General features: G+C 42.7%; 2 protein-coding genes across 6 annotated transcripts in view; both read right to left on the reverse strand.

Annotated features, from left to right (window-relative positions):
- Positions 1–16,335, reverse strand: part of POLN (DNA polymerase nu) — a 125,202-nt gene extending 108,867 nt beyond the window's left edge. Inside the window, exons 1-3 of one of the 3 annotated variants that reach the window (XM_021100921.1) lie at positions 16,237–16,335; positions 15,520–15,578; positions 2,732–2,876 (exon numbers count right to left, since the gene is read on the reverse strand). In XM_021100921.1, the coding sequence (XP_020956580.1) occupies positions 2,732–2,870 (139 nt within the window). In that variant the 5' untranslated portion in view covers positions 2,871–2,876; positions 15,520–15,578; positions 16,237–16,335. Of the gene's footprint in view, positions 1–2,731; positions 2,877–15,519; positions 15,657–16,176 lie in introns of those variants that run through there. The other 2 variants (XM_021100920.1, XM_021100922.1) reach the window with 2 other exon arrangements.
- Positions 4,946–16,314, reverse strand: HAUS3 (HAUS augmin like complex subunit 3). Of its 3 annotated transcripts, XM_021100923.1 has the most exons (7): positions 16,177–16,305; positions 15,674–15,796; positions 15,520–15,578; positions 13,834–14,883; positions 12,117–12,556; positions 10,973–11,201; positions 4,946–5,584 (listed from the first exon to the last, which is right to left on the reverse strand). In XM_021100923.1, the coding sequence occupies exons 4-7, from the start codon at positions 14,740–14,742 to the stop codon at positions 5,351–5,353; spliced, it is 1,812 nt and encodes a 603-aa protein (XP_020956582.1). In that variant the 5' UTR covers positions 14,743–14,883; positions 15,520–15,578; positions 15,674–15,796; positions 16,177–16,305; the 3' UTR covers positions 4,946–5,350. The 3 variants fall into 3 exon arrangements, with proteins under 3 accessions (XP_020956582.1, XP_020956583.1, XP_020956584.1); XM_021100924.1 differs by lacking the exon at positions 15,674–15,796 and having other exon boundaries at positions 16,177–16,314; XM_021100925.1 differs by lacking the exon at positions 16,177–16,305 and having other exon boundaries at positions 13,834–15,339; positions 15,674–15,707.

Below are 19,276 nucleotides of genomic sequence, written 5' to 3' on the forward strand. Positions count from 1 at the left end.
CATTCTCCTGCTGGGTTTGGAAAAGCAAGCTGCTATCGTGTAAAGCTGCCTATGGAGAGAACCATGTGAGAAGGAACTGAGGGCGGCTTCCAGCCAACAGTCAGCAAGAAACTGAGACCCTCCGCCCAAGAGCCTACGCGGAAGTGAATTCTGCCCCAATCCTGTGAGCTGGCAAGCAATGCTTGCCCATTCAAGCCTCAGATGAATCACCAGCCCTGGGGGACACCTGCTCTGCAGCCCTGCATAGGACCCAGCTGAGCTGTGCCCAGGCTCCTGACCCACAGAAACTACGGGGTAAAATACACGTGTTGTCTGAAGTCACTACGTTTATACTGAGTGTTACACAGCAACAGACATACAGAATGTTTGTGAAAATTCCACTATTTTTCCAAATCCAAGAACACTTGACAGAAAAGTAGCATCTTACCTCCTTCCATTATCTTCTCAATAAACCTATGCAAACTAGGATTATTCAACAGGGTAGTTTAAGAACATGACAAGAGTTCATGAAATGGGCTGTCAAAAATGCTTCTCAGCAGAGACCCATGTTACAGCTTCCAGGGGCATCTTATTACGCTTACCAGTTTTTGAAGAAAAGTTTATTCTGACCTCTGTGACATGCACAAGGCTCTTTTAGAAAGCAAATATACAGAAGAAAGGAGAAAGCTCTTTGATGGTCGACATTACCTTTCTTCACTATTTTCCCAGCATCCACAATACTCCTAAAACACCATCAATTGCTAGGTATGTAGACCACACCCCATCATTCTTACTGGTTCATTTATTAGTGACTCTTTATTCAGGGCAACAGATGCCTGAATATGAACAGACTGAAATGTTAAGCATTACTATATCTTAACAACAAATTGCATTTAGGAGTTCCCCAGTGGCTCAGCAGGTTAAGGATCTGGCATTGTCACTGTAATGGCCTGAGTTGTGCAGCACAGGTTCAGTCCCTGGCCTGGAAACTTCTGCATGCAAAGAACACAGCCCCTACCCCTCAAAAAAGAGCATTTATAACAGCTTTGGCACTAGTTGTCAATACTCTCAATTATTTAATCTCAATATAATTACTTAATTGTATCTTGCTCACTTATAACCTACTCTGTAGAAAAGAAAAACAAATTATCGTCCCAGGCTTACAAATTTAAAATAAAAACTGCTTTGCTAGTAAAGACAAAAGCCCTGGTATTACAAACACTGCCGTCACATGTGCTTGTGAGCCTATGTCACTTTTACTATACATATCATGTCATACTACCCAGATCCGCTGATCTTTGCCACCTACAGCAGTACCCACTGTCAGGAACACTTTTCTTGTCCACCACACACAATAAGAAATACTATATATAGGTTCAGTGACCTGGGAGCCAAGGATGAAGCAACAGGCACTGCAAAAAAGCCCCTGTCTTTTGAGGCTAAACAGCTGAAGCAGACTCTAGGGGAGTGTTTTGCAGAGATGTCTGAGATAAGGAAGAGTGTTGTATTTCCAAAGAAGTAAGGATTAAGCGAATAAAATCCAGGCGTTCCTGTCATGGCTCAGTGGTAATGAACCCATTTAGTATCCACAAGGATGCGGACTCCATCGCTGGCCTTGCCCGATGGGTCAAGGATCTGGTGTGGCCTAGGTTACAGTCACAACTCAGATGTGGCGTTCCTGTGGCTATGGTAAAGGCCAGCAGCTGCAGCTCCAATTCGAACCCTAGCCTGGGAACTTCCATATGCCACGGGTGTGGCCCTAAAAAGAGGAAATAAAACAAAATAAAATGTAGCGATCAGAAGCTCAGTCATCACTGAATGAAAGCAAAGCAGGGGGGAGCTGGCTCCGTTCATCTGCGGGCAGGACTTCTTACACAATGCAAAGTTCTATAGAGTAACTAGGTAACCAAAGGGAAGCCTCACTAAAGCGGAGTTGGGAAGCCAGAAGAGGGAGCTCTCCTGCAGCACCACTCAAAGTCAATTACAGGAAGAACCAACAGGAAAGAAATGCCAATTACAGGTCCCAACAGCAAGAAACCCACTACCCCCAGCAACTCAGCCAGAAACCATCACCACTCTGAACTCTCGCTTTCCTCCAATGGACTTGGTTCAAAACAATCCCTCCAGAGTTCCTGTTCTGGCGCAGTGGAAACAGATCTGACTAGAAACCAGGAGGTTGTGGGTTCGATCCCTGGCCTCACTTAGTGGGTTAAGGATCTGGTATTGCCATGAGCTGTGGTGTAGGTCTCAGACGTGGCTCAGATCTGATGTTGCTGTGGCTGTGGTGTAAGTTGGCAGCTGTAGCTCTTATTAAACCCCTAGCCTGGGAGCCTCCATATGCCACAAATGCAGCCCTAAAAAACAAAAAACAAAAACCCTATTTCCTCCTTTTTCTCTCTAAAATAATGTTTCCTCTCCTTTGTTAGACTTGCCCATTGAGTTTGTATAGCATGCTTGTCCCATATTGCAATTTTCTGCTATTTCCAAATTAACCCATTTCTGCTGGGAAAATAACTGATTTTTTTTTTTTCTTTCTTGGCTGCACCCACGGTATGTGGAAGCCCCTGGGCCAGGGACTGAACCCATGCCAAAGCAGCAACCATGTCGAGCAACCATGCCAGATCACCCACCTGCTGCGCCACAAGAGAACTCCATAATTTTATTTTTAAGGTCAATGATTTTCAAAACTTAGTCTTAAGAATAATTATCATTCGAGGTAACAAAAGATAGGAAGCTTCAAAAAATTACTCACTCTTCTCACTCTCTCTCCAATCCTTAGTTCCCACTAAACCACCTGAGCGCAGAGCAGACATGATCTTCTGAGCAACACTGGAGAGCGGTATCTCACAGCGATCAAAGCCTACCAATGCCTCACACCTCTCCATTTTCATAAAGTCCTAAACATAAGACAAACATAACATCCATGTGTTAATTTCAAGGCTCCAAAATACGAAACAAGTCATGTGAAAAATTTCACGCTGAGGCATTAATAAAAATTACTATATTCACCACTACAGAAAACAGGTTGTTAACTGTCCCCATAATACAGCTAGGATAGAAAGCAAAACATTTAGAGGCTCAATTGGGTACTTTGGTAAACAGGTTAACAAAGAACCCACCTTCTGGTCAACCAATCCTGAAGCATGCAATCTATTCAAATATTTCCTACAAATGGCAGTCATAATCAAGCATAAAAATCTAGCAACATAAAAATTATTTTTAACTGACTTGGTAATTACGAAAGACAACCTGACACCCTTTCACTCATAGCGCTCAGCTGTACAGCCCCCCTGGGCTGAGAGGGTGACAGTCTAGAAGGCACAAAACAAAGCAAATAGCTGGTCACACATCTAACATATCTGGCACTAAACTAAACAAAACTTGCTATTTCATGATCCAGAAAACTAAGTGACATTTTCCCACATTACTGGAGAAAAGAAAAATTTCAAGTAAATTCTCAATTCCAAGGTAGGGCAGAGGGAAAAAGGAACAAAAAAAGGTCATCTGTGAGGAGCTAGTAGCAAAATCTTAAACAAAATTTATTGCTACATATTTTTCAAACATATTAAGATCTACTTAATAAACATGAATTTTTTTTTTTTTTTTTTTTTTGGTCTTTTTGCCATTTCTAGGGCCGCTCCTGTGGCACATGGAGGTCCCCAGGCTAGGGGTAGAATTGGAGCTGTAGCCACTGGCCTACACCAGAGCTACAGCAACATGGGATCCGAGCCACGTCTGCGACCTACATCACAGCTCACGGCAACACCGGATCCTTAACCCACCGAGCAAGGTCAAGGACCGAACACGCAACCCCATGGTTCCTAGTCGGATTCGTTAACCACTGCGCCACGACGGGAACTCCTAAACATGAAATTTTAAATAATGTACAATAACTGGCAAAACATTTTTGTTCAATAGATTACAAGAATTGCCAAGGCCCATCTGTCTCCTAAGCATACCCATTTTCTAGTGGTTATAAGTCAAAAAATTCCATAAAGACCACCTAAAAAATGTAGTTTTTAGACAGGCATTTCACATTAAAGCAGGTAAAACATTCTTGGAGTAGGAATTCTTTTTTGGCCACACCCACGGCATGCAGAAATTCCCAGGCCAGGTATCAAACTAGTGCCATGGCAGCAAACTGAGCCACTGTAGCTACAATGCTGGATCTTTAACCCACTATGCCACAAGGGAACTCCTAGGAATATTCTTAAAAGTAGTATCTATATTTTTTCTTTTCTCCATAAAGTTTACTTAGCATGTAACACAAGCCACATAAAAATCAGGCATTCAAGAAGCATTTGATATAATAACTAAGTTACTTCAAATTATTTTATACGATTTTTTTAACGGTCACACCTGCAGCATATGGAAGTTCCCAGGCTAGGGGCTGAGCTGGAGCTGCAGCTGAGGACTGCCACAGCAACACCTGATCCAAGCTATATCTACAACCTACACTGCAGCTTGTGGGAACACCGAATCCTTAACCCACTGAGTGAAACCAGGGGTCAAACATGCAGCCTCATGGACACTACGTTGGGTTCTTAACCTACTGAGCCACATTAAGAATTCCAATTTTATACCAACTTTTAAAATTTCTAATTGTCAAAATAATGCACTTGTATTCCAACCAATAAAATCCAACATTTAAGTATTATCACTCCCAAGAAACTGATTAAAATAGCAATGTACACTATCTCAGCAACCACCTCTATGGAACTTTGAAATTACACGTGAAAGTCATCCATGGCATACAAATCACACTAAAGTCAAAGCACTGGTGAGAGCTGTCCTGCAGAAATGCCGAGTCCCTGAGATCCAACCTCTAAAATGAACCACAGGCAATGGAGACTTGATATTCTTTGTAGTACAAGTAGGAATAAAACAGTCTCAAGGTCTACAGCTGGGATTTATGGGAGAATATAGTTTGATGAGCAGAATTTTACTTTATAAACAAATACGAGGGGACTTGACTATTCCTTTTATTAAGGTCTACAGCACTATAAATTTATAAATTTTCTACAAATTTTTAAAATACGTAACACTAGAAATTTCTAACTCTTAAAAAAAAGCAAAGCAGAAATACAACTGACTCTATTAAAAATATTTGCATGATATAATGCTTCCCCTGTAAGTAAAAAGTTGGCAGGACTAAACAGCACCAAACAAATGTTCAAGTCATAAAAAAAATTGATACTTTGAACATATTAAATAAGAAAAAAACAAAATTGATATAATACTTGAATTCATTAAGTGAAATGTTCCATTAACCTCAAATTAAAAATTTTTGTAGTGTTTATTAGCTATATTCTCCTGATACATAAAACATTAAAATACAGCATATGCAGTAAGATTTCGTTTTTAGTAATTTTCAATCTTCAAGACCAACAGCCTTTATCTGCGACTGGTTTTCTAAATTCTCCACAATATCTTTCAGATAATCTTCATCTTTAAAAAAATATACATATAATTCTCTTTCCATTTGATGCAGTTTATTAGATGCCAAAATTTTTCTTTTTGTCTTCACGTCAGCAAGAATATCAGTAAGGAGATGATTTAACTTATTTAGTTGAGATTCAACTTGATGAAATTGCTCTGTTAATTCCTAAAAAGAAAATAATAAAGCTTTTAATACAAGAGCTCTATTCAAAACAATTACAAATATAAAATGTAATTTGCATAGGGCAAATCTAAATGATACAATAATTATTCCCACAATTTCAATAATAAATGAACCTTGACTAAAATTTCATAGCAGGTTTGGGAGTGGCTCAGTGGTTAATGAACCCAACTACGATCCATGAGGATGCAGGTTCAATCCCTGGCCTCATTCAGGTTAAGGATCCAGTGCTGCCGTGAGCCATGGTGTAGGTTGCAGATTCGGCTCATGCGTTGCTATGACTGTGGTGTAGGCTGGCAGCTGTAGCTCCAATTTGACCCCTAGCCTGGGAACTTCCATGTGCCACAGATGTGGCCCTAAAAAGACAAAAAAAAAAATTCACCTTCCTTAATAAAAATGCAAGTTAAAATTGATAAGGATGATATTTGATACCTCACTCGGCTAAGGAAAACTATTAAATAATGATACACAATGAGATTATAGTGAAATCACCATATTTTAGTGATTATAGGATGGAGTCTTGTATATTTTAATATATCTGAAACAAATACACAGTGTATACTCAAGAACATTATGTAATTGCTATTGACCAGACACTTGTAAGAAGTGCTTTATCATCAATATTTTAAAAAAATATTTATTGTGGTAAGAACACATAACCTCAGATTTCCCCTCCAAACAGATTCAAGAGTACAATACAGTATTGCTAACTGCAGGCACAATGCTGTACAGCAAACCTCTACAATCTGTTTATTTTGCGTAACTGAAACTTTATACTTATTGATGAACAACTCCCCATCCCTGGCAACCACCATTCTACTCTGCTTCTGAGTGTGACCATTCCAGATAGCCCGTACTGGTGGAACCAGGCAGTATTTCCTTGTGACTGGCTTATTTCACTCAGCATAATCACCTCAAGTTTTATCTATGCTGTCACATTTTGCAGGACTTTTTAAAGGCTAAATAATATCCCACTGTATGGAGTTCCTGTCGTGGCACGGCAGCAACAAATCCGACTAGGAACCATGAGGTTGTGGGTTCCATCCCTGCCCTTGCTCAGTGGGTTAAGGATCTGGCGTTGCCATGAGCTGCGGCATAGGTTGCAGTCGAGGATCAGATCCTGTGTTTCTGTAGTTGTGGTGTAGGCTGGCAGCTGTAGCTCCAACTGGACCCCTAGCCTGGGAACCTCCATATGCCACGGGTGGACCCCTAAAAAGAGGAAAAAAAAAAAAATCCCATTGAATGCATATACTACATTTTCTTTATCCATTCCTCCATTGATAGACTTTTAGGTTGTCTCTACAGCTTAACTATTATGAGTAGTGTTGCAATGAACATGTGAGTGCAGACATCTCTTTAATATCCTGTTTTTGTTTCCTTTAAACACATCCCCAGAAGTGTAGGATGGCTGGATCATACATTAGCTCTGTTTTTTAACTTTTCAAGAAATGTCCACATTGGTTTTCACAGCAATGGCATCCTTCTGCACTCCCTCCAACAGTGTCTCCACACCCTAACACTTATCTTTTGTTTTTGTGATAATAGCCACCCTAACAGGTAGTATCCCATCGTGATTTTGATTTGTACTTCCCTGATGATTACTGACATCAAGCACCTATTTATGTGCCTGCTGGCCATTTGTACATCTTCTTTGGAGGAACATCTTACTCAAGGTCTTAGCTTTTGAAAAATCAGGTTATTGGTTTTCTTGCTATTACTGACATTCTTGACGTATAGTGTAGAAAAATACAAAAATACTTTGAGTCAAGAAATGACAGAGAAGAACTGAACACTAAATGTGAAACACTACTAATGCCTTAACCATTTTAATTGGCTTTTTTCCTTTTAATGTAAATTCAAAAGTGATGTAATAAAACCTATGTCTACCACACTTCAAGGATATCTTCTAATAGGTATGAAATAAAAATTCTCAATAAGGGGAGTTCCCCTTGTGGCTCCGCAAGTTAAAAACCCAACTAGTATCCATGAGGATGCAGGTTCGATCCCTAGCCTCACTCAGTGGGTCAAGGATCGGGCGTGACCACAAGCTGCAGTGTAGGTCGCAGATGCAGCTTCGATCCTGCATTGCGGCTCTGAGGCTGTGGCATATGCTGGCAGCTGCAGCTCCGGTTGGACCCTAAGCCTGGGTACTTCCATATGCCACAATTACTTTTTGGCCCTAAAAAGAAAAGAAAAAAAAAAAAAAAAAAAAAGAATCTCAGTAAGGAAGTACTGTGTCAGTTTAACTGAAAAAGGTTTTTCTTTCTTAGCAATTCATGAAATTATGGTGTATCATGTGATAAGTAGTATCTAGTAGACATTTAAATAGTGCTGGTGGCATTGAAAGTAGGTATAAGTCCTTTGAAAAGTAATATGCAGTATTAAAGGCCAAAAAATAATGTGTATAACCAAGAAACCCAATAATTCTACTTCTGAGAGTTCATTCAAATGAAGATATCCAACAACAAAGAGCTACATACACAGATTACTAGTCATCTAAGAGCAAACGAAAGGAAAAAAAAAATGGGAAATTCCCATATGGCACAGCAGGTTAAGGAGCTGGTATTGCCATAGCTGTGGTGCAGGTTACTGCTGCAGCATGGGTTTGATCCCTGGCCTGGGAACTTCTACATGCCGCAGGCCAAAAAGAAAGAAAAAAAAAAAATGAAGACTATCAAAATATCCAACAATGGTGGATTAATTAGGGCACAGTAATTAAGTCAACAGAGAACTACAGTATTAAAAATTAAAATTATTTGGAGTGGAAATGTTTATTTCATAATGCTAAGTAAAAAGGAAGAACGTAAAAGATTCCTATGTATATTAAGTGCAAACCTTAACAAGATATAAAATAGGGTAAACCGTAAGAATGATGACATCAAGGAGCTCCCATCGTGGCACAGTGGTTAACGAATCCGACTAGGAACCATGTGGTTGCGGGTTTGGTCCCTGGCCTTGCTCAGTGGGTTAAGGATCCGGCGTTGCTGTGAGCTGTGGTATAGGTTGCAGACGCGGCTTGGATCCCGCATTGCTGTGGCCCTGGCATGGGCTGGTGGCTACGGCTCCGACTGGACCCCTAGCCTGGGAACCTCCATGTGCCGTAGAAGCGGTCCTAGAAAAGGCAAAAAGACAAAAAAAAAAAAAAGAATGATGACATCAAAATTAAAATCATGGAGTAAAAAAGCTCAAAATAGGAAAAATTAAAAAAGAAAAAACAAGCCACAAACGCGTAGCACACATATATGTAACATACATTACTGCCAAAGGACTGGCATTTAAAATATACAAACAACTCCTATGAAAGGGGACTCAACCTCCCTAATCATCAGGGAAATGCAGACTACAACCTTGACAGGATGCTGTTTAACATCTATATACACTGAGAGAAACTTGTAATTCAGACAGTGCCATGCGATGGAAAGGATGTGGATAATTAGCATCTCTCAGACACTGCTGGTATGATGTGGTACAACCGCTTTAGAAATCAATTTGATGTACTCTGTAACAATGAGCCAACTATGCAGCAATTCCACTTCTGTGTGAGACGAGACTGAGTGAGTGAGTATGTGCTGGCACCCATCTATGATCTATGGTCTGGAAATCATCCAAACGTCTGTTAACAGAACAGACAGTTCCATTGTGGAATTTCACATAAGGGAACACTAACTATAAAAAAGAACTATAAATGAGCTATAGTTTTACATATATCAACATGGATGCATCTCAAAGTCATATTAAGAAACAAGTTACCGAGGAATGCCTACAATACAATCTATATGATGTTCAGAAACATACAAAACTAAGTAACACGCCATCCATATTATACTATAATGTAAGCAAGCAAATTAACAAAATTAATGCTAGTAGGAGGAGCATGCTATTACTAAGTGTACACAGATTTTAAAAACATAAGGGCAACCCTCTTTTTACTAAGATAGGTGGAAAAAAATACCGAAGTGGTTTTCTTTTTATTTTTCAGCATAAATATTATATATTCTTCTACAGCTGAAACAATTCATAAACTTTTAAAATTCTGCATACACTGAGCAAAACTATCTGAAAAAATATTTATATGTGTGGAGTTCCCGTCGTGGCTCAGTGGTTAATGAATCCAACTAGGAAGCGTGAGGCTGCGGGTTCGATCCCTGGCCTCACTCAGTGGGTTAAGGACCTGGCATTGCCGTGAGCGGTGGTGTAGGTCGCAGACGTGGCTCAGATCCCGAGTTGCTGTGGCTCTGGCGTAGGCTAGAGGCTACAGCTCCGATTAGACCCCTAGCCTGGGAACCTCCATATGTCACGGGAGCAGCCCTAGAAAAGACAAAAAAAAATATGTATATATTTATATGTGAACAAAAATGATATAAAACACAAATGTGGAGTTCCTGCTGTGGCACAATGGGATCAGCAGCGTCTTGGAAGCCACTGGGAGGCGGGTTCAATCCTAGGCCCAGCACAGTGGATTAGGGATCCAGTGTTGCTGCAATTTCAGCTTAGGTCAAAACTGTGGCTCTGATTCCTGGCCCGGGAGCAGGGAGCTCCATACGCTGCAGGGTAGCCAAAAATGACAAAAAACAAAAAAGTTATATTACAACAATGGGATATGAGGTACTATTTTCTTCATGTCAAAATTTTCTTTGGTATCCTTTACAATGCTTTTTTTTTGGCTGCACCTGCAGCATGTGGAAGTTCCCAGAACAGGTATCAAACTTGTACCACATGGAGTTCCCATCGTGGCGCAGTGGTTAACGAATCCGACTAGGAACCATGGGGTTGCGGGTTCGGTCCCTGCCCTTGCTCAGTGGGTTGAAGGATCCGGCATTGCCGTGAGCTGTGGTGTAGGCTGCAGATGCGGCTCGGATCCCGCGTTGCTGTGGCTCTGGCGTAGGCCGGTGGCTACAGCTCCAATTGGACCCCTGGCCTAGGAACCTCCATATGCCGCAGGAGCGGCCCAAGAAATAGCAAAAAGACAAAAAAAAACCAAACAAAAAAAAACTTGTACTACAGCAGCAACCCAAGCCACTGTAGTGACAACGCCAGATCCTTAACACACCGCACCATAAGGAAACTCCCAAATATTATTATTTTTTTTTGTCTTTTGTCTTTTTAGGGCTGCACCGGCAGCATATGGAGGTTCCCAGGCTAGGGGTCAAGTCGGGGCTACAGTTGCCAGGCTACGCCACAACCACAGCAACATGGGATGCGAGCCATGTCTGTGACCTACACCACAGCTCATGGCAACACCGGATCCTTAACCTACTGAGCAAGGCCAGGGATTGAACCTGGATCCTCATGGATACCAGCCAGGTTCATTAACCGCTGAGCCACGAGAGTACTCCCCAAATATTATTTCTAATTACTATGGCAAGCACCCACCTGATCACTAAGCAAAAGCTGATTTCCTCCTTGATACAAAGCATCACAAAGCATGTCTACATCATTATTTAATTTGGACAGAAAGAAGGAATGTTCTTGGGCAGATACTGCCAGCTGCTCTTGTACTAAAGAAACGTCCTGTTTTAATTTCTCAGCCACTTCCTCCAGGTTTCCATGGGTTATAAACAGTTCTTTTTTCTTATTCTCTCCTTCTAAAAGCTGGTAGAGCCTAAAATGCGAAAAAATATAGAAAAAAATTCTCAAGTCAGTATAGCTTTCAAAACTATAATCCACGATACTGGGGCATCTTTAGGGAAAGCTAACAACTTATAAATATTAGCCAATCTGCCACTAAATCAAACAACTAAAAACATCCCAACTAAAATACTAGCTAATTATAGAAATATATATTCTGATTATTATATCTGAACCCCCAGATTTCCCATCTACCAAGTTTTAGACATAAAATTCTTTTTGACTTTTAGTGTCATTAACCTACTTCAAGGTAGTTTTCAGATACCTCCCAAGAAAACACTTCTTTCACAGAACACAACTAAGATGTAGTTGAAACAGAACACCCAGGTCAGTACTAAGGTCCAGATTTTTGAATTGTCTGACTACTTCACCACTCGAATTTCCATATCCCCATACCATCAGTTGCATAGATATCCAGAAAGGATTGGGAGCTAGCATTCATTCTTGCTGATTCACCTGACTAGATCCAAAAATGAGGTCTTCTCCCCTCTCTACTGTTGCCTTCTCCAAATGCAGTCAATTCTCTGCTCAGCAATACTTACTATACACCAAGCTGTATTCAAACTTCCGGCTGTAAACTCCTGTCCCAAATCTAAAAGCATCTAAAATAACAGTGCCTACACATGAATGGTACTGTACTGCATATATTCAGTCCTCCAACCCATCCACCTCACCTCTAAAGCAGCTACTTCTGGATTTAACATGAATGAAAATTCAGAAAGCAAAAAATTAAAAAGGAAGAGGTATTTAATAGAAAGGTGGAAGAGAATACAAAGGCCAAAAATGGAGTGTAAAGAATTTTTTTAAACTTCCATAATTTTAGTTCAAACTGTAGTATTTTACAAAAACAAAAGAAAAATAATTACACACTATAGAAAATGAGGCATACCTATGAGCAGAATAATCCTTGGTATCAATGGTATTTCTTGGATTTATTTGCTGAGATACTGATGGGTCCGTTAGCATTTCTAATCGCTGATGGAGCATCAAATTACTCTGACTAAGTTCTTGAACCAAGTTTTCAAGTTGACGATGTATGTCCCAATGCTTTCTCAATTCAATTTCATATGATAATTGTAAAAGTTCAAATGATGCCTTTTGCTTTATCAACTGATTTAAAACTAACTCTTGTCTTGCTGTATAATAGTCTTGTTTAGCAATCTGCAAATCAAAATCTCCCTTTACAACTGGCATATTCAATAACTGGGCATTCTCTTTTATCACAGCAGGCAAACTTTTGTCTTTTATCTGAGCGATCTGTTCTTCAAGTTTCAGAATCTCACTATTCAAGCTAGAAATTTTAGCATCCAAATTATCTTTGCCAAGTTCCTACACAAAGAAAACAATCACATTTCAAACTCTAAGTATAAAACTGAAATAGTTTTAAAATTATTCTCACTTTCCATTTTAGATTACCAGATAATATATTCACTAATATTCATGTATTAATTCATATATTCACTAATTTTCATATTAGCAAAAGCCAAAGTCATAGTTTAAAAAGGGAAAGTGTGGACTAAGCCAAGAACAAAGCCAGTACAAACTGCTAAATTTTAATGCTATTACTACTGTGTAAAATACTACACACACTAATGACTACCAAAGCAGAAATCTTGTCATATTTGTCCTACTCAGTAAAAATCATCAGCACACTACTGACTGAAGCCTAATGTATGTTATTTAAGTTTTTCTTAAAATTAAAATAATCCCAGTAGCTATTCTCCTAGACTGTTGATTTCAGCACTTCTATAGAATGACAAGATTTCACACATCACTCTACCAAGTTTGTGTCAGTTATAGATATTCAGCTTCAGAAAAGCTGTACTTTTACTCAACTATATAGAGGTTACATTACCAAGAAAGCAAACTTTCTTAAAAAAGAATCAGGGTTTCAATCCATCGAACCAGATCTCTACTTCATTAGCACCACCCTCTGGACAGAGGAAACAAGGCCCCTAACACAGCAATAAGGCTTCTTGCCCATTTATCATACACAAGCAAATTTCAGTTATCATCTGTATCTGAACCAACACAAATTTCAAATTCAGAATGTGTAAGCACTGCTGTCTAAAATTAGCTAGATAGGAGTTCCTGTTGTGGCTCAGCAGGTTAAGAATCTGACTAGTATCCATGGGGATTTGGATTTGATCCCTGGCCCCGCTCAGTGGGTTAAGGATCCAGCGTTGCTGTGAGCTATGGTGTAGGTCACAGATGCAGCTCGGATCTGGCGTTGTTGTGGCTGTGGTGTAGGCCAGCAGCTATAGCTCTGATTTGACCCCTAGCCTGGGAGCTTCCACATGCTGCAAGTGTGGCCCTAAAAAGAATAAATGAAAACAAAAAATATATTTAAAAATAAAATTTAAAAATTAAAAAATAAAATTAGCCAGATAATGTGGTTGGAACCATAATTACCATTCTATTCTCCACTAATATGAAGATCTAGCTATATGAAACAATGATACATCACAACTAAACACTGAACAAAAAAATAAGAAAATGTCATTTATTATATCCCCCCCTAAAGTACTTTACTACCAATATTACTCCATTACTATTGTATGTTTATACAATTTCAATATAAACCCAGTATCATTGCTCATGTTTACCTTGCTAGTGAGGTTATGAAGATTTTCCTCTGCCCATTTTATACTTGACTTCATGCTCACATTACTTGCTTTCAAGTGAATTAACTGATGTTGAGCACAAATGTATGCTAGCTGCAGCCTAGCCATCTCCAACCGTCTCTCCTCAAGAACTTCTTGATTATCACAAATAGATGGTGCCTGTATATCTAAAAGTTGAAAATTTTCTTCATTTGAACTTTCAACCACTTCATGGATACCCTGAAAGAACTGTTTCTTGGTATATAAGGTTAATGCTGCTGTGCTTTGCTCTTCTTGGCTTAAATATTTTTCCAAAGAAAAATGAGATAAAAACACCAGTGGATTTGTCCCTTGACCCAAATTAGAATGTCTGAAGAACATCATTAATTTTGCAACTCCATCAGTAAGAGCATGAAGTTCATTACTGATCTTAGTATTCATAGCATTTAGAATTCCTTGACTCTGCTTCAGCTTTTTATTGGCTTCTTCTTCTTTAGCATTTAGCCTCAGGGATTTGTGGCTAGTTACTGAAGCCATCACCTGGCATTTGTTACGTCGCTGAATTTTCAGGCTCTTTAATTTCTGCAGAGTTTGAACCTCATTCTCTAATTTCTCTAGCTCTTTGTCATTCAGGGTAGGTGTCTTCAAATCAGAAGCTTTACAGGTTTTAAGAACTTCATCCAATGCTGCTCCTTCTAGGATGGGCTTGCCTGATTTTTGAAGAATGTTAAAAGCTTCCAGTTCCTCTTCAGACAACACATTCTGTTCACTCACATTCCCACAAAACCACTTCAAAAATGATTCATTTTCAGCAGTCTCAAACAACCAGTCAAAATCTTCCCCATTAAGAATATCAGCTTTGGGGTAATCTATTTTTTTTAATGTTTCCACAAACTCTTTTCCACAACTCATGGTTTAACTACCCAATTTCTTTTATAAGTGATAAGGCTTTATGGTATTGATATTCATAAAATAAATCCAAATACATACAAAACTAATGTTAAGTCCACAGGGAAGGGAGAAAAGTATTTTTAGAATCTATAATAATTCCTCCTAGAGGGAAAAAAAAACAAGTATTAGACCCAAATAAGGCAACTATATCTTTAAAAGAATGATACAGATAAATATCACAAGGTATTTGGGAACCATCTATCCCACAGATAGTTGTAGCAGAAAAACCTGATAAAGAGAAACAATGAGAATATTACTTAGAACACTACAACAGTAAGGAAAACTTAATTAACCATAATTTTTTTCCAAAGATAACATGGTTTAAAATACATTAAACTTCCCATTTGGGCTCAGCAGGTTAAGAACCCAACTAGTAGCCATGAAGATACGGGTTCGTCCCCTGGCCTCACTCAACGGGTTAAGGATCCAGCATTGTGAGCTGTGGTGTAGGTCGCAGACATGGCTTGGACCTGGTGTGGCTGTGGCCTAGGCCGGCAGCTGCAGCTGTGATTCCACCCTTAGCCTGGGAACGTCCTTCTACATGCCGCTGGAGTGGCCCTAAAAAACAAACAAAAAAACCCCCGCTATATTTTATAGTGTAAGGGTTCAGTTTTTAATTTAAAATAAACGAATCTAAACATGTCCAAGCCATCATGCAGCAAAGGAGCCTCTTTTCTCTGTCCTTCTTGAGAAAATGTAAATAAACATAGGATTTTTGAGAGTCAGCTAAATATTTACCTCAATGACTCAATCAGCATCCACCTTCGAGACAGAACCCAAGTCCAGACACAATCGACCTGGTGCAGAGAAAATCAGGTTTAAGAACCACTCCGGCTTGAGACGCACCAAAGGACCGAGCAGTCATCAAGTAACGGTATTCCAGGCATGTTACTTTCAACAAGGGGAAAGTCCCGGAGTCGGACTGAGTGACGGGACACGAGGTACATGAGGTACAGACGAGGGTCGCACTGACTCCTCTGCGGCCCTCTGTGACCCTGTGTGGTTCAGCGACGACCTGCACGCGTGCCGAGAAAACAACCGTCCTCAAACCTCAGAGTCGGCCTCGAAGACAAACTGCACGAACCCCAGCGGGTGACGGGCCGGCTGGGGCGTCCCAGCAGCGCCTCGGGGCCAGGCCGGACCCCAGGCCGCGCCCCCCGCCCCGGCGTCCCCCGCCCGCTAGAGCCCCCCCCCGGGAGCCCCGCCGGGCCCCCGGCCCCCCTGCCGGCGCCCCCAGCCAGCCCCGGAGCCCCCAGTCTCCCGCCGCGCCCTCCGCCCCTCACTCCGCCCCGGACGCGGCCGCTCGCCCTGAGGACCGCGACTACACCGCGCGGGCACACACTCGCGCGCCTGAAAAACGTCCCCAGGGGCTCCCAGAAGAGGCAGACCACTGACCGGCGCTGCTCCCACAGCCCCCCGCCCGCTCGCGAGCACCGCGAGGCCCGGGCCGCTCGCCTCAGGAGGCTCTGCTCGCTTCAACTGCCAGTCTCCCCGCGCCTCGCACTGCCTCACGGGAGCGCGGCTCCCGCCCGCGCGCGCGCGCGCCGGAAGGGGAGGCTGGGCCGCCGGAGGCGGTCTGCGCAGGCGCAGTGGCGGAAGAGGCGGGGCCTGGGGGGGCGGGCCCCGTCCTGACGCCTGCCAGCAGGAAGCGAGCTGATTGGCTTCCCGCCGCAGGGGCGGGACCAGGACGCGCGTCGGGTTGAGGAGGGGTCTGGGGGTAGCCTCGCGGAGCGGTCGGGTCTCGCGGGGCTGTGCGCCTGCATGCAGCCCGCCCTGGGTCCTCGCTCTCTGTGGAGGGCTCTCAGGGTCCCCCTCGCTGGGTCGGGAGCGCGCACGCCCTGCCCCCCGCCCGCCGCGTGACCGGGCAGCCCAGGCTGGGTGGCCGTTGCTTCCGGTCCTCCCAGGCCCCTGGGCCGCCCTCCCCTCCGGAGTAGGCGTGGACAAGCTCGCGGAGCAGACCCACTCGCTTCAGTCTTGAAAGATGAATGCTACTTTGCAAGAGTACTCCGTTCCCGAACTCTCACCTGACAATCTCATTTTCAAAATCTGACTTTTAAAAGTTGAAATTATAGCTCATATAAACAGAGCCGTTCTGTTTACGATGGATCACTTTTTCCAAGCAGAAGATGCTGCAGTCGGTGAAAGTAGCAGTGCTTCTTAAATAAGATTGCCAAGTTTGAGGTAAATCTGGTTGACGGCCCGCCCTACAGGCCAATGAAATCAGACGTTTGAGGTTATCATTTGTGTTGGACAGAATTCATTTGCATCTGTACCAGGCCAAAATCATTTTGACTTCCCAGTCTTCTACAAATTAACATCTAAATGTGCAAGGTTGGGGCCCTAGCCCTCTCTGCAGTCCGTGTGCCCACACGCCCAGCATCAAATGACCCTAAGGTAGCTAATTAGATAACGGCAGGGTCTGGTGTGGTCTGGTGTGATGTTGGAAGGGCAGAAGTCTCTCTGGATGACTTTTCTTAGTGTTTTGTTTTGGTTTTTTAGGGCTTTAGGGCCGCACCTGCGGCATATGGAAGTTCCTAGGCTAGAGGTTGAATGGGAGCTGCGGCTGCCAGCCTACATCACAGCCACAGCAATGCCTGATCTGCTTCAGCTCACCGCAAGGTGGGATCCTTAACTGACTAAGCGAGGCCAGGGTTTGAACACCATCCTCATGGATACTAGTCAGGTTCTTAACCCACTGAGCCACAAGGGAACGCCTTACTATTTTTAAGGAAAGGATAAAGTTATGGGGCAGATGTCATGCATTAATCTTGAACGTACTTCCTATTCTTCATCTTCCTATTCTTCATTTGTTTAACTTTTCTAAGCCTCTTCAACAAGACACTAAAGCCTAAAATGATTGGAAAAACAAACATCACAAAAGGAAAAATTCAGAGAGCAGTGCCTGGGCTGACCCCAGGGGCCTGGACGCGGGAGGAGATGGTCCTATTGGCAAGGCAAGCTGGGCGGGTAGGTTGCAGCCCCTGGGCGGGGAAGACTCCCTTGCCCAGCCTGGGCACCACTGATGGGGGCGGGGGAGGGGGATGTGCCGCCAGCAGAGGAGCTGAGCCGGCTTATGGAGAGGAAGTGGATGCTGTGTAGGCAGCGCCTTCAAGAAATTCTGCTGAGGAGGCAAAGATTGAGGGAGAGAGAGCGAGAGAGCAGCAGGACAACAGGAGATGAGGGGGTGGGAAGGCAGAGCTGTGGGGAGGGCTTTTTTGTTTTAAGATGGGAGGAACTTGAGGATATTTATAGACTGTGAGGAGCAACTCGGAAGAGACGGAGTAAAGATGCCAGAAAGAACAGGGCTGCTGTATAGACAGACCCCCAGGAAACCGATGGTGAGAGCGCAGCACCAGGCCGAGTTGGGAGCCCCCCTTTCCGAGCGACTCCTTTCTGGACCTGCAGCAAATTCCCCTTATGGTTTTGAATTGCTGACCGTAGTTAGCAATTGCTTGAAAAATGTTTGTGGGGCCAAAAAAAGCCATAAAAATCTAAAGTAAAAATCACACCCGTATTAGCCCCAGGGTACAAATGACAAATGATAACTATGTGGACTCAGGAAGTTTTCCTCAAAAACTTGACGTATTGAGGCATTTCTGTACTTGAGGTTGCATTTCGAATTTAAGAAAGCTGGTATGTTACATTTACTTTTTTTTTTTTCTTTTTAGGGCCAGATTTGCAGCATATGGAAGTTCCCAAGCGGAGGGTCGAATCAGAGCTACAGCTGCGGGTCTACACCACAGCCGCAGCAGCTCGGGATCCTTAACCCACTGATCCAGGCCAGGGATCAAACCCACATCCTCATGGATACTAGTCGGGTTCATTACCACTGAGCCACAGTAGGAACTCCTACATTTATTTCTAAGCTTTCCTTCCTCCCATCAGAATCATTTGGGGCTTTAGCGGGGAACTTAGGGAGTCAAAAGGTAAGGGGGACCCAGGAACGAATCTTCCCCGAGAAAGCCCATGAGACTCGGCTGGACTAAATAAACCGAAACACAGACTGTGAGCATCAAGCGTTTTTGTCGTCTGCTTCCCTCCTGTGGACATCTCTTTTCTCCTATTAACACTCAAAAGTAATTGAGGTTTTGGACAGTTTCTTTTCAGATATGATAAGCTGCAGGCTGAGGCTGAACATTCGCTTTCAGGGGGACTGTTCAGTGGTGGTGATGGGGTCCACTCTTCCAGAGGGGGAGTGACACTCTCAGAGTCGGAAGATCCTGCAGTAACAAAAGTGGCAAACCTGGAGAGAGACTGAGGCAGGAGCATCAAATGCACTGGGGACAGGAGGAGCCAGCTCGGGGCACCTTGGGGGCGGCCTTGGGGGCAGAAGACTTGGACTTGATGGCCGGAGAGAGAGCATCTGCTGACCGTGCACGTCCAGCTGAGCAAGATGTGGCTCTTTCTCCTACTCCCCTCTCAAGCCCGCCCTTCAGAAGAGCAGCTTTTGCACTGTGGGGGCTGGAGGGGGAGGGAGAGGGACTTTCCTCTGCCA

The sequence above is a fragment of the Sus scrofa genome, chromosome 8, assembly GCF_000003025.6.
Source record: "Sus scrofa isolate TJ Tabasco breed Duroc chromosome 8, Sscrofa11.1, whole genome shotgun sequence".
Taxonomy (NCBI): domain Eukaryota; kingdom Metazoa; phylum Chordata; class Mammalia; order Artiodactyla; family Suidae; genus Sus; species Sus scrofa.